Genomic DNA, 13,602 nt, shown 5'->3' on the forward strand with positions numbered 1-13,602 from the left:
CAGCTAGTCTCGTCCTTCCCGAGTGCTAATGACATCAAACTCTAGGCGCAGATTCGTCTTCTCCAGCCCTGCACGACTTCCAGGGTTGTCATGATTAACTTCAAGTCTTCTTTGTAGCAGCAGCAGCAGCAGCAACAACAACAGTCCGAATCAATGCCCTATTCATCTTCAACATCTTGAACGTCAAAGTTCAAATATCAATCTTTGTACCTCAGTCTTCATCGTAGACATCTCTTGGGTGGTTATTCTGTGCTCCCTCTTGGTGCCGGCAGTTTCCGTGCCCAGCCCTGTTCTTTGGCGCTGTTGTAGCCCGGCGGCCATGAGTGTCATCCCCTGGGGCTTGAACCCGCCTAAGCTGCACCTATCCAGCCTCCAGCCTTGGATCTCGGAGCCTCGAACATCTGTTCCAGTTGAACACTTCTCCACATTCTTGCGACACCATCGCACCTTTCAACTTTCGCATTTACTCCCATCGAGTTCAACACTCACCAAGATTTCTCCAGAAACAGATCATCCCATGTCATGTCCGTTCCCATTCTCTACCTGTAGTCATGGCTTTCAGAATCAATCTCCCTCCTGTCACTCGCGGGCTGCTCGCCATCACTGTTGGATTGACCTTGCTATATAACATCGCACGATGGCGCCTATCCCAACCTGATCCATCCTCCACAACCCCGGTGAATCCGGCTTTACGGCCCTACGTGCCATACTTGGCTCTCATTCCCTCCGTATCTCTATGGTATCCTTGGACTTTCTTGAGTGCAACATTTGTCGAACAAAACATCATCACTCTCCTGGTGAACGGAGCTACCATCCTATTTGGTGGGAGATATCTTGAAAGAGCATGGGGGTCGCAAGGATTTACATATGTCATCCTCATCGCCTCCATCATCCCTAATCTATTGGTCGTTCCAACATATATCTTCTGGGCTGCCATCACGGGCAATCCTGAGAGAGCGCTTACCCCAATAACTGGAGGCATTACCACGCAAGCCGCTTTTCTGGTCGCTTTCAAGCAATTGGTTCCCGAACATACAGTGAGCATTTACAAAGGCATGATCAAGATGAGGGTCAAACATTTCCCAGGAATATTTCTAGCGGTGAACACACTGTCCGGCTTCCTTCTTGGGACAGACACTGCGCTCATCCTGGCTTGGTATGGCTTGATAACGACCTGGACCTATCTTCGATTCTTCAAACGGCAACCAGACCTTTCTGGATCAAGCACCGAGAATCACGGACCCAAAGGCGACGCAAGCGAAACTTTCGCATTTGCCACCTTTTTCCCCGATATCATTCAGCCTCCTATCGCAGCTCTCAGCAACCAGATTTACATCTTCTTGTGTAATCTCAAAGTTCTAAAATCATTTTCCGACGAGGAGATTGCGACTGGTAATGAACAAGCCGCCGCTCGTGGGGATTCTGGACTGCCCAGTTTCAATCGACAAGCTCGTGGTGCTCGGGGGATGAGTAAACGTGAAGAGGCGGAAAGGCGACGTGCTCTGGCATTGAAGGCTTTGGATGAAAGGTTGAATGCAGCAAGTAGTCGCGCGGCTCCTCAAACTACCACACCTAGTGCACCAGATCTCCCGAAAGGACACGAAATGCTCGGACACACCGATTACCGTCCAGATGAGTAGACTGCTCTTGGGGATTGCTTGAAGACACTTTTGCACAGCGTATGTTATATAGGTAGCGTTGGATAATTGCATGATACCTTTACAACCATCTGTTCATGATTGCTAACAGGTCCATATCACACGAATTACTACCTGCTTATACTCATTAGGCACAGCCGTCCGATATAAGTGTTGATCGGTACGGACTGGTAAGACCTTTTGTTAACTCGACTTGCATGGTCGGAGATGGCCGAGAAGTCGTCCAGGCGATCATATGGCAAATCGAGAATAGATATCTCGTCTGACATTCATCTTGTCCTTCTTACACCCGCGTCTCTGTCTATGAAGATTCGAATCACCCGTCTTTCCAACCATTTCAAATGCAATCATGTTTGCCTCCCAACTTCCCCAAATGACCTCAACCACTTATATCATAATCTTACATCCTCCAATCACTTTGGCACGAGCGTGTACCTCGGTGCAGGTACATGTCCTTAGGCCCATCCTGACTACCACCCTAGACCTGTAAGCTCTGAACACTCTTCCTTTTGATCGTCCCGGATTCAGGTACTGTTCAGGCAGGTGCTTTCATCGTGCAACCCGACTCGCTGATAAGCAAAATTCATGCTCGAGTACTCGTAAACATACACCCTGCCCATGTGGGGGAAACGTATGCACGTCGTCTACTACCTAACTTACGAGTACCTAGCTTCGTGCTTCCCAGTTCACCAATGATGTAGCTGTACTGGCGAGATCGTGGGCAGCTTGCTCAAATCATGCTGGAGGTTAGGTTTACACAGTTCATTTTTTCTACAAAAGCTCCCTCGAGGGCCAAATGTGAGTGGAGGGGGTCTTTTTTTTCCACCGTTCACTTGTCATTTGTCGTACTTTCCAAGATCTTCGAGCATGTCGCCGTTAACATATGCAGCTCTTGCTGCGACTCTTCTGGGAGCAGCGCATTGCTCCCTCTACAACGAAAGCTCTGTGAATCATACCTGCATCCTAGGTACTCTCTACCCGGGAACGCGACTTGCATTTCATGGACTAACCCATTTTTCCAGACCCGCCTGTGCTCTCATGCTCGCCTGGTGCCGATCCGTTGAAGGTGGACAGCTGCTGTACTGAAACCTTTGGGGGTCTCCTTCTTCAAACCCAGTTCTGGTCAACCTACACCGGGTTAGAACCCCTCCAACGGCTTCCTATAGACACATGGACAAATCATGGTTTATGGCCTGACTTTTGCTCTGGAGCGTACACCCAGTACTGCGACCTGAATCGCCAGTATGACCCAGTACCCTCTCCAAACACGACGAACGCCTTGCCTAATGGAACGGTGGTGCCCGCCTGGAAGGGTCCCTCAATCGACACCTTCCTCAAAGCCTTCGGCCGATACGACCTGATAGATTGGATGAACACATACTGGGTCAACCAAGGAGCTCCCAACACGGACTTCTGGGCGCACGAGTTTAGCAAGCACGCTACGTGCTTCTCGACCTTTGACATTCCCTGCTATGGGCCTCAGTACGTCGAACACGAGGACGTGGTAGACTTCTTCGAGACAGCCATCAAATGGTACAAGCGTTACCCAACATGGGAGTGGCTCAACGAAGCCAAGATCGTGCCGAGCAACAAGACGACTTATTCTCTGGGAGACATCGAGAAGGCATTGACCAAGAAGTCCGGTGCCAAACCTTACATCGGATGCTCAGGACCACGATACAACACCACCGACGCAGGAAAAGGCAGTAACGATACCGGACGGACCGTCGTGAGTGAAGTGTGGTATTTCAACCATGTAAGTGCCTCTGGCGGTAACGCAGTTGAGAGAAAGAAGGAGGTGGTGACTTGGTCTGGCCTCAACTAACCTCAATTTGCAACAGGTTATCGGCCGTCCACAGGAAGGAAACTCGGTACCGGTGAATGCCACATCTAACAGCGGCTGCGCGAAGTCTGCAGGAGCGCTGCATTACTATGAGCCCACGCCTGGCTCAGTACAAGGAAGTAAGAAGTCTTGATCTAATCGTGATGGCTACATGGGGAGGTTGATGGGCACCTAAGGGCAGCATGAGGACATGAAGATTTTCCAGAACTCCGTTAATAAAATGAAATACATAATGGTAGATCTAGTCTGAAATATTCCCCAAGGCTATGCTTTGCTGGCATTCAACTTCCTGGAGTCGACTCAAAATCCGTCCTCATATTCATAAACCCACCGCGCCACTATTACAGAATATGTCTCACCTGGAGCACATGCTTCCTTTTTGACATCTATTCCCACCTATCAATCTCTATTCCAACGAGTCTGTGCAGAAAGGAAAAATGAGATTCATTAACTTTGAGTTGTTCACAACCATTCAGGAGAAGGACACGAATGCTCAGACTGATCTTGGGCTATTCGTACCAAATTCCAGCCGGACATGAACGTCGTGCCAGACTCGGGATATCGCTTCCTGCCCAACCGGTAAGAGTAGGAGAAGCCACATTCGCGATTCGAGTAGCTGTACTGAAAACAACGAGGCTGTTCTTCACACGCTCGGCCGCAATGCTCGAAAGAAAGGTGTGCCTCGCGTTCGAGCGCCGACATGTCTTCGGGAGATTTCTGGCGGTCGTTGTGGACGCCCGGGGCTCGGTAAAACATGTCATCAGAGAGATTGTACCAATCCTCACGTTCCGCGTAGAACTTGGAGCCAACCATGTCTTGGTAGAGCTCTCGTATAAGAAGAGGTTCCTGCCATGCTTGTTCAGCTTCTGCACGGTATGTGATCATAAGGGGGATTTTTAACACAAACCTTTGGATTCTTCCGTTGCTGCTCAAATTTCCAAAGAGCACACGCTTCCTCTGGAGTAACATGGTGCATGGTAACGATTGGCTGGCGCCAGTGCCTCACTTCACTGTCTGGCCCAGGCCCGAAGGGTATTGTTGATGGCTTTTCAGCTTGAAGCATAGGCCAGCGACCAGTGAACGCTATTCCCTTGTCGCCCAGGGCCTTCGTAAGAACATAATCACCATATTTTTCAGACTGTAACATATCATCATATCGTGCAGCGATTCCTGTGTCGTTCTCGGCAAACCGAGATAGTGCGGCTCCAGACAGAACCACGCCACTGCCGCCATGCCCGAAAGTTTTATCGTTGATAGAGGTTGGAGAGCCATAGTAGATCAGCTGTGATGGATCCTGCCGTTCTAACCAAAGTAGTAAATTCGTGCGAACTAGATAAGTGTCGGCTTCAATGAAAATGTACCACTTTCGGTGGGGTTGTATCTTCCATGTTTCTTCCAGCATGGGGAGGAACTTGTACTTGTCCAGATCCCACGCTGCTGTGCTGCTATTCCGTCCTAGGGTGGTAATATCTTGATCATTTTTCTTATAGTCTTGTAGCTGACGATAAAATTCGAAGTCTAAGCTCTGATCTTTTATTGCGTTTGAAACATTTTTCAAGGCATCATGGACGTCGAATGGACCGATCTGTTGTTCGAGATCGGAGAAGATTAGGATGTCCTTGTAGCAGCGGAGACTGGTTAAAAGCTGCGTGGAAAGCTTATCGTGAATCTCGTTTGCGCCAGTTTTGACAACGATCAAGATGTCTTTTGAAGGAGGGATGGCGTTACAGTATTGATCGAATTGTAAGACTTCTTTGGCTGGCGCGGCCAAGGATGAGGATGAGGCAGTGGTTTGAGTGGTCGGATGGCCGTGCAGCCGATACGAAGTAAACAGGATTACAATACAAAAGGTGAAGACCGTAGCAAAGAGTATATGATGCGACACAAATCGTAATGACATGATAAGATTTGTTGGTAGATTTCCACCGACGTCTACAGTAGCCTTGGGTGGAGAGCAAGTTTGGCGCTGGAGTTTAGCGCAGATGTCGTGACAGGAAAAGGAACCAAGGACAAGGATAATAACAAATAAGGTCGCCGCAGGGAGTCCTTTGTTCCACTACTTGCAAGCGTAGCGCCGACAAGTACGAGGCTAGGTCTACGCTTAACTTTAATACCTTGCTCGTCCTTCACATCCTGTAACCATTCCAAGGTCAATCAAAATTGTATTGAGACCGTGTCAGCCTTGAGCAATTAATAGGGTGTCTCAATGCCCGATTTGATTGAGGCTTATCTTTATATGGGTAGGTCGATGCCACCGAACCACACTGTCTATCGCAGAAGGCCATGTTGCGCGACAATTTGGAGATTTACTTGGCCGGGGTTTTCGGGTAAAAAGTGTTTAAAGCTTGAAATGACCGTCTTTTGCTCCGCCGAGAGTTTAAGCAGGTAGGTACCTGCTGAGGGGGTTAAGTGCCCATCATGCCTCAAAAATACCTGACAGGTTTTAGTCATTAGGATGAAAATGTCAGGCGTGTCGAACCTCATCCTTACTTATCCCTTGACGATATACAAATTCCAAGATTATCACGATTGTAGGCTCGTGTCCTCTCAATCAAATTTTAATCATCTGGTTCATGTCTAACGCCACAGTCGACGCCTGTCTCTACCGACACTCCAACGTCCGCGTTATTTCGGTGCGTTCAGTTTTCCAAGTTCGGTATGCGTCCCACAGCTTGAACAACAACTTCAGGCAATTGCATGTCTTAGACAGCTAGGTATCACGTACCTCTGTGCAGCCGAGGCTGCAACATGCTTGCAACACCGAGATGAACTATTCCACTTAAGCACCGGTTTACAGAGTACTGTGCCCTTGCTAGCTGGCCCAGGTACATGTCTGAAAACTCGCAGCATCTGACCTGCTCTGGCCCTTCTCCATCTCATCCAAGCCTGCATATGTAAGTGGTAATATGTCAATAACAACTTGAGAGAAGTCGCCTGTCCTAAACTTTTACTCTTCTGCGTCGTTGATAACCTCGCTTACCACGATGTTATTCTTGATCCTCCTACTCCTGCTAACATTCCAAATTGCAGCACAGGATCTGGAATTCATAAGCCCTGGACCGTCCGGCACAGATGGTGACTTTTCCCTCAACCCGTCCTACGTCTTTGGCTCCAGTCTTACCATTCAATGGGAACCCATCGAAGAGAGCGTTTCGCTTGTGCTATGCCAGCAACTCCAGGGAGCTGACTTCGAATACGTCTTTCGTAAGTTATCTGTTCGTCGTGTCTACCATGCTGAAGCTCACCCCACACAGAGGACAGATCCAACTTATCGGCCTTTGACCGGACCGTCACCACGCAGCGCGATCTCAGCAAGTCAAGGACGTTCTTCTTCCAGATCTTCATTGAAGGAGATACCCTCCCTTCTGCGACCAGCCATTATTTCAACATCACCGGAGCTGGAGCTGGCGACGGAGGCGTAGTGCAGACGACGACGACTTTTGCTAGCGCATCATCTTCACCGGCTAGTCTAGCAACTTCTTCAGCCGTATTGCAAAGCTCAACAACATCATCACCATCAAGCAGCACAAGCTCGGTTGCAGCCGCCTCTGGCCTTCCGACCTCAAATACTTCTAATGACGAAGGTGCCATGAGTACTGGAGCAAAAGTTGGACTGGGAATTGGTGTCCCGGTTGCAGTGGTCCTCGGGGTCGGTGCAGGCTGGTTTCTTTTCGGCGATCGGAAGAAAGCGAGTAACACACCATCAAGCCCTGACAACGTGCCATATGACCATAGATATTCCGGATTCAGACCTGAAGAATACAAAGACCTTGTAAATCTGCCGGGAGAGCTGATTGCTTCTTTTCCGCAATCAGGAACGCGCATTGTGAATACTCGCCTGCATTTTCAGGCGGCGCCACAGAACGCTCCCGCTGAATTGGCACATTCCAACGGCTAAAACAATTTCAATGCTCAAGGACCTTTCCAGAGATGGCGGGGCACGACGGATTGTGTAATTGATTGGACACTTTTTCCATTTCCTGGCATTCTCTAGAAAGGAAGATTTTTCCAGTAATGATCATAGATCATACATTCCGGCCTCGTCAGGTAAGAGACCTGGGGGAGGCGACGCCGCACCTTTCAGTTTCTTAAAAATGGTCTCGTCTTCCAAATATCTCGACTCGCTCAACTTGGTTGGTGGTGGTGTTCTTCTTTTGTGGCTATTCATCTTGGCTGGAGGATGGTATGAAGAAACTTTTGCAACCCATCAACCCATGGGCTGAACTGGGTGTGACCATTCACCTGAACGCGTGCTCTCGCTTAGCTTTCCACTCTGTGGACATGAGGCCCTCAGGCAGCTTGGTCAATCTGTATTTTGATGTGTGTGGACATTGTGAAATGTACTCAATAAAGGAAATGCTCTACTAGGGTAAAATAAGACACGATGGAGAGCCTTGTGGTGCGAGTCAAATGGAGGGAGGAATTGCGAGGATCACTACCTTGTATAGTTAATGGTACCTACGTTTTGGGATAGCTTGATCAACATTTTTGTGGGCAGCCTCAGGCACGGCAAATGACGAAGCCTCTGATAAGGAGACATATATTTCCATCAAAGCCCAATTTGAACATGTAGAGGGTATTGCATCCAACTGGGATTGGATAGCTGCCCGCTGACTGATATTTTTGTACTGCGAAGTCTCACCATAATTTCAACATGGCAGTCACAGAACTTGCATGTCTACGCCTGGCATCGGAGAAGACTATATCGCCAGATCTCCTCGAGAAGCTTGCAAAAGCCCGATCGGTCATGGAGACAGCAAGCGGGCTTGATTTCCACTATTACCGCTGTATCGAGAATCCGGATTTAATCTATATTATTGGGGCATGGCCATCGGCCGATTTCCATATGCAAGACTTCATCCCTTCCCCAGCTAACCAGGACTTACTTGCCATTCTCAAAGATGAACTCGCCGTGGAGTGGATGTTCCATTTGGACATCGATCAAACCATGTGCAAATTGCCACTGGAAAGACCGACGATAGGCATTGTCCGCCATTTCATCAAGGATGGCCACAGGGGTCAATTTCAGGAGACTTTCACGGAGAATAAAAGCCACCTGGAGTCATTCATTGGAGGCGAGGACTCGGTTGTTGGAGGATACAGATTGGACCGTGGCTTTGATCCGTCGTCTGAAGGCGATGGGAAGGCTGAAGAATTTGTCTTGTTTACGGGATGGAATGATGTCAAGCAACACGAAAGTTTCTCACAGACTGAGGATTTTGAGAAATATGCGAAGATCCGGGATCATATCGATGGCGCAAGTATCAAGCACGCGGTGAGATTGATTGACCGGCCCAAGGCCTGAAAATGGCGGCAGAACAGCAGCATGGAGAGAGAACGAACACAAAGGTCGTGTTAGTCAGATGTGGCTTGATAGGGCTCAGGCATTGACGAGGCATTTTTGGAGGGTTGACAACGGTTCTGGGGTAAGCTGCATGTTTTTGATGCAGGATGGCCTCATCGAGCAGTATCAAAACAAGTGACAGGCAAGGCGTTTGTCCGAACGCCGGGAGCGTCGGCTGAGGATGCTGACAATATCATGATTTTGCCAAGACGAGAGCTTGCGAATTCAAACGCTGGCTGTGCTGCTTTTTTGCCATCGCTGCAGTGGCAGTGGTAGATCGTTCAGTGCCTGTGGTGCCCGCCTTGCCAGAGCCTGGAGGGCTCAGTGAGGGGTGAACTAGAACCAGGTCTTAAACTGTAGCCGACGACTCAATGCATATCCGTACCAAATGGTAGCTGCCAGTGGAGGTCATGATGTCTCTTGACCACGGTCAATTCTGACTCTTCAACACCACACTTCTTTGTCACAAGTTTGAACCCAATCACGAATTGATTCATCTTCAGCTCTTTATCAACCGTAAATCTCATCATTACGCGCGCTCCCAAACACCTAGCTGAGCTCTCAGTGGTCTCGTCAAGTCTGATAATCACCGCCAGTGGATCCTCTTTCGTCACAAGCCACCCTGGTTACCTCACCTGCGCCACTACCACTGGGAACTGGAACCCAAAGGGACCTGCCTTCCGCCCATCGCCGCCTAAAGGGTACTGGGACCACTTTCAACACTGATTACTGCTACTAATTCTCAACTACGAGAAACTACTTACCCACTCTACCAAACTAGGTGCTGCTCGGCACCTATCCAAGGCTCCCTCCGGACGTTTCTCACTCCGCCGCAGCGCTGGCATTCTTCGCCTCGCCTCTTCTTTACCACAACCTCCCTACAGTGCGTACAGTGACCGATCGCAACGGACGCAGATACTCGGTCGCTGATACGCCTATCCGCTCGTTTGACGCATACCCACCTCGCCGTCGTACTGTTGTTGGCATCTCAAACGAAGCAGATCTTACCCGCTCTTCCTCCCTCCACGAACGCAGCCAGCACTCCTCAGCAAACGTCTACAGAAGATCCTGGGTAGAGACCGCACCAATCTCAAGAAAAGGAGGCAGTATGTCCAAGGTTGTGAGGGGTGTGAAGAACATCACCAAGGGGTATAGTGCTGTCCAGGTCAAGGTGCGAAATGGTATGGACTGAATCATTGAGAACATCCTGCAATATCGCTTACACGTATCTTAGCTACCTCGAATGACCCATGGGGCCCAACGGGCACAGATATGGCGGAGATCGCAGCCCTCACATTCAACAAGTAAGTCGCTCACCCCGGAGCCAAGAAATCATCGCTGACGCAGTCATGTAGTCCGAGTGATTTCTACGAGATCATGGACATGCTCGATAAGCGCTTAAATGATAAGGGCAAGAACTGGCGCCATGTTCTAAAGTCCCTCAAAGTCCTGGACTACTGTCTGCACGAAGGTTCAGAACTGGTTGTTACCTGGGCTAGGAAGAACATTTATATCATCAAGACACTGAGAGAATTCCAATATGTGGATGAAGACGGCAGAGATGTTGGACAGAATGGTATGCGCAAAGTCACAACTACAACTAAGAGATACTAACCAATTCTTAGTGCGAACGTCTGCCAAAGAACTTACTTCGTTGATCTTGGATGAGGAGCGTCTCAGAAGCGAACGGTCTGACCGAAAACTGTGGAAAACTCGTGTCACTGGAATCGACGAATATGCCCCTCAAGCGATCTCGGGACCACCTCAGTCACATGCGCCTAGACGGGATCGTGTACAGGATGATGAGGACGAGCAGCTCAGGCGAGCCCTGGCTGAAAGTCAGAGAGAAGCTGATGAACAGGCACGGAAGAAGAGGAGCGAACAGAATGAGCCAGAAGATCCCGAATTCGAAAAGGCACGACTTCTCAGTCTCGAAGAGGAGGAGCAACGCAGACGGGATTTGGAAAACAAAAATGCTGCCTCCTTGTTCGATGACACACCGGCTCCTGCCCAGCCTCAACCGACTGGATATAATCAAGGCTATCAGCAACAGCCTGCCGTGGACTGGTTCGGAAACCCTCTTCAACAACAACCCCAAACTACTGGGTTTTTGAACAATCAATACGCTCAGCCACAGCAGACTGGGTTTCAAACTGGTTATGGCAATGGCTTTCAAGGTGCTCAACCAACTGGGTACGACCAATTTGGACAGGCTCCATTCCTCCAACAGCAAAACACTCTTCAGCCCCAACAAACGGCATTCCAAAACAACAATCCTTATGGACTACAACCCAATGGCAACTTCTTTGGAGGCCAACCAGCCCAGCAACAGCAGCAACCTCAGCAAGTGCCACAACTACAACAACAGGCACTACCTACCGGCTCTAACAATCCCTGGGCAGCTCAATCACCTCAGCCACTGGAGCAGATGAAACCACTCCCAACGGGCTCGAATAACCCCTTCGCCCAGAAGACACAACAACCATCGCCATCACCGTTCGCTCGCACGCAGACTCAGCCTTCTCTAGGAACTTTGTATGAGTCGCAGCCTACCGCACAATTTAGTCAGCCATCTCAGCCAAACCCGATTCTCAATTATCAAGCTCCACAGCCGTCTCTGCAGCAACAGCAGCCGCAGAAGCCATTGAACCCACATCACGAGAAACTCAATGCGCTGTTATCGACGGGAGAAGGCATCGATACTTTTGGCAATGTTGGCGAGCTGCGTATACCCGCTCAGCATACCGCTCCGGGCAATTTTGTCAACTCGTCAGGACAAGGCCTGGAGCGTCTCCGAGCATCTCAAACCGGAGCCAACCCGTTCTTCTCCCAGCAGCCAACAGGATACGCACAGCCCAATCAGGCTGGGGGTTTCGGTCAACAACAAAACAATGCTTTTGGTGGTGGATATGGTCAACAAAATAACAACGCCTTTGGAGGAAGACCTGTTGGACAGCAGAACGGCAGCTTGATCGACTTGTGATGCACTGGGAAGAAGGGAGAAGGCTTGGTACAGTAGGACATCAACATGCCGTGTGTTCAGCTTTTGCAGAATACTGGCATGGAGCACGACACGAAATTGTGATATACACCCCACACATCAGTCTTTACGGTTTTTTGGCTCATGAATGTTTCGTTTTGGCGTTGTCCGAACCCCCTCCAATCCAGCTTGATTTGCTCGACCTTTGAAGATTTACAGTAATCAATGACACATGTTTATTTTTGTCTTTATTTGGCCATGCCGAGGAACGCGTCTCTTTTGATGCCTAAACAATCTACACATTACTCCATACTTGGTACATACTTGGTACATACTGAAGGCAGGCCCCATTGTCCTGCAGCTGCCCCAGGTTTTCTAGAATCGGGTCCGTCAGTTTAGTGATCGGTTGATTGCTCCATGATGCTGTCATTTGATGCATCCGAACCGCGTGTTCTTGTACGAGTTAACTTTCTCCGGGGCCCCTGTTGGCGCCACTTGGTTGTGTTCTAACTCGAAAGGGGTCTTCAGTCAGCCTTAAACTTCATTGCATTTGATTAAATTTGACGCCTCCTTCTGCTTTCGTCTTTTTGTTTCATTTCCATTTCGTGTTCTCGTCGCCAGTCCAACTAGTTACGCTGACCGGTGCGAAACGAAAACTGCACTTTGCCCTTGCCCAAAAGGCTCGGTGCGTCCATTCCTTTTTTCGTCCGTGCTTCTCGTTGTTGTTGTTTCTGCGTGTCCCTGGATTGAGCCTGCAACAAAACAACGACGTGGACGCTCATGATCGACGAAGCACTCGAATAATACATCCAAGACTCGATAACCCAATCTGACAGATGTGCACACTCGCCCATTATGGGGCCATCGCGCTGGCCCTCCTCGCGACCGCGGCCTCTGGTCTCGAAATCCTGTCTCCGACACCGGGCTCCGGGATCGATCCCACCAAGCCGTTGAGCATCCTCTGGTCTGTTGGCTACGACGACCCGGCCTCGATCGACATCAAATTCACCAACGCCAACCCCAACGACGTGACCACGGATCTGACCCTGGCGACCGGAGTCGCCTCGTACACCGGGTTCTACACCGTGCCTGAAAACACGATCCAGAACTTCGGCACGGGCTATCAGATCCTCATCCTCAGCGCCGGAACCACCATCGCCTCCAGCACGGGCTTGATCCTCGGTCAGTCCAGCAACCAAGTCACCACCGATGCAAACGGCCAGGTGACTCTGATATCGACAGCCGCCGCGGGCACTGCATCCGGCTCCGCACTTCTCACCAACAGCGTCCCCACCGCGTCGATTGAGTCCGTGGGCACGACCACTCTTTCTGGAACAGCGACTGCAACGGACGCAGACGCAGACGCGACGACCTCCGCAACAACGTCGCGAGCCAGCAGTTTCGTCACGAGCACATCGAGCCGGTCAAGCAGCAGCAGCACCAGCAGTAGCGGTCAGTCTAGCGCTTCGGCCACCAGTGCGCAGAGCACGAACACCGCCAACGGGCAGAGACGTCTGGGAGGGGAACTCGTCCTCGGTGCGGCCGGTGTTCTGGCTGGTCTTGTTGCGCTCCTTGCATAGGTCGCAGAATTCTGTTATCGTGTTCCTTGGCTCTTTGTGGGTGTTCTTTCTCATTATTATTGCGGCGATCCTTCCCTGTTGGCTTGATTTGTTTTCGGCGGCATTTTCTTGAGTGTATTCTCTCTCTCTGTCTCTCTTTCCCCCATACTGCTATATGTATGTGGCTTATCAGAGCAGACTTGTACGAGCTTGTTTTT

The 13,602-nt window shown here is 50.0% G+C and overlaps 6 protein-coding genes across 6 annotated transcripts; 5 read left to right on the forward strand and 1 right to left on the reverse strand.

The window, feature by feature from the left end:
* Positions 1 to 551: 551 nt before the first annotated feature.
* LTR84_002062 (uncharacterized protein) lies at positions 552 to 1,640 on the forward strand (the record flags this gene model as incomplete). The annotated part of the gene is made up of 1 exon (XM_064845676.1): positions 552 to 1,640. One exon carries the CDS (start codon positions 552 to 554, stop codon positions 1,638 to 1,640), a length of 1,089 nt encoding a protein of 362 aa, XP_064706530.1.
* An 885-nt stretch (positions 1,641 to 2,525) lies between these two features.
* On the forward strand, positions 2,526 to 3,634 carry LTR84_002063 (uncharacterized protein; the record flags this gene model as incomplete). Its single annotated transcript, XM_064845677.1, has 3 exons — positions 2,526 to 2,625; positions 2,681 to 3,414; positions 3,500 to 3,634. 3 exons carry the CDS (start codon positions 2,526 to 2,528, stop codon positions 3,632 to 3,634), a joined length of 969 nt encoding a protein of 322 aa, XP_064706531.1.
* A 329-nt stretch (positions 3,635 to 3,963) lies between these two features.
* Positions 3,964 to 5,401, reverse strand: LTR84_002064 (uncharacterized protein; the record flags this gene model as incomplete). Its single annotated transcript, XM_064845678.1, has 2 exons — positions 3,964 to 4,347; positions 4,409 to 5,401. The coding sequence occupies 2 exons, from the start codon at positions 5,399 to 5,401 to the stop codon at positions 3,964 to 3,966; spliced, it is 1,377 nt and encodes a 458-aa protein (XP_064706532.1).
* Positions 5,402 to 6,485: 1,084 nt separating this feature from the next.
* Positions 6,486 to 7,399, forward strand: LTR84_002065 (uncharacterized protein; the record flags this gene model as incomplete). The annotated part of the gene is made up of 2 exons (XM_064845679.1): positions 6,486 to 6,705; positions 6,756 to 7,399. The coding sequence occupies 2 exons, from the start codon at positions 6,486 to 6,488 to the stop codon at positions 7,397 to 7,399; spliced, it is 864 nt and encodes a 287-aa protein (XP_064706533.1).
* Positions 7,400 to 8,155: 756 nt separating this feature from the next.
* LTR84_002066 (uncharacterized protein) lies at positions 8,156 to 11,828 on the forward strand (the record flags this gene model as incomplete). The annotated part of the gene is made up of 5 exons (XM_064845680.1): positions 8,156 to 8,776; positions 9,627 to 10,026; positions 10,080 to 10,149; positions 10,201 to 10,421; positions 10,471 to 11,828. 5 exons carry the CDS (start codon positions 8,156 to 8,158, stop codon positions 11,826 to 11,828), a joined length of 2,670 nt encoding a protein of 889 aa, XP_064706534.1.
* An 833-nt stretch (positions 11,829 to 12,661) lies between these two features.
* LTR84_002067 (uncharacterized protein) lies at positions 12,662 to 13,405 on the forward strand (the record flags this gene model as incomplete). Its single annotated transcript, XM_064845681.1, has 1 exon — positions 12,662 to 13,405. The coding sequence occupies one exon, from the start codon at positions 12,662 to 12,664 to the stop codon at positions 13,403 to 13,405; it is 744 nt and encodes a 247-aa protein (XP_064706535.1).
* Between the last annotated feature and the right edge of the window lie 197 nt (positions 13,406 to 13,602).

This window comes from Exophiala bonariae, assembly GCF_035927105.1.
Source record: "Exophiala bonariae strain CCFEE 5792 chromosome Unknown scaffold_12, whole genome shotgun sequence".
NCBI lineage: Eukaryota > Fungi > Ascomycota > Eurotiomycetes > Chaetothyriales > Herpotrichiellaceae > Exophiala > Exophiala bonariae.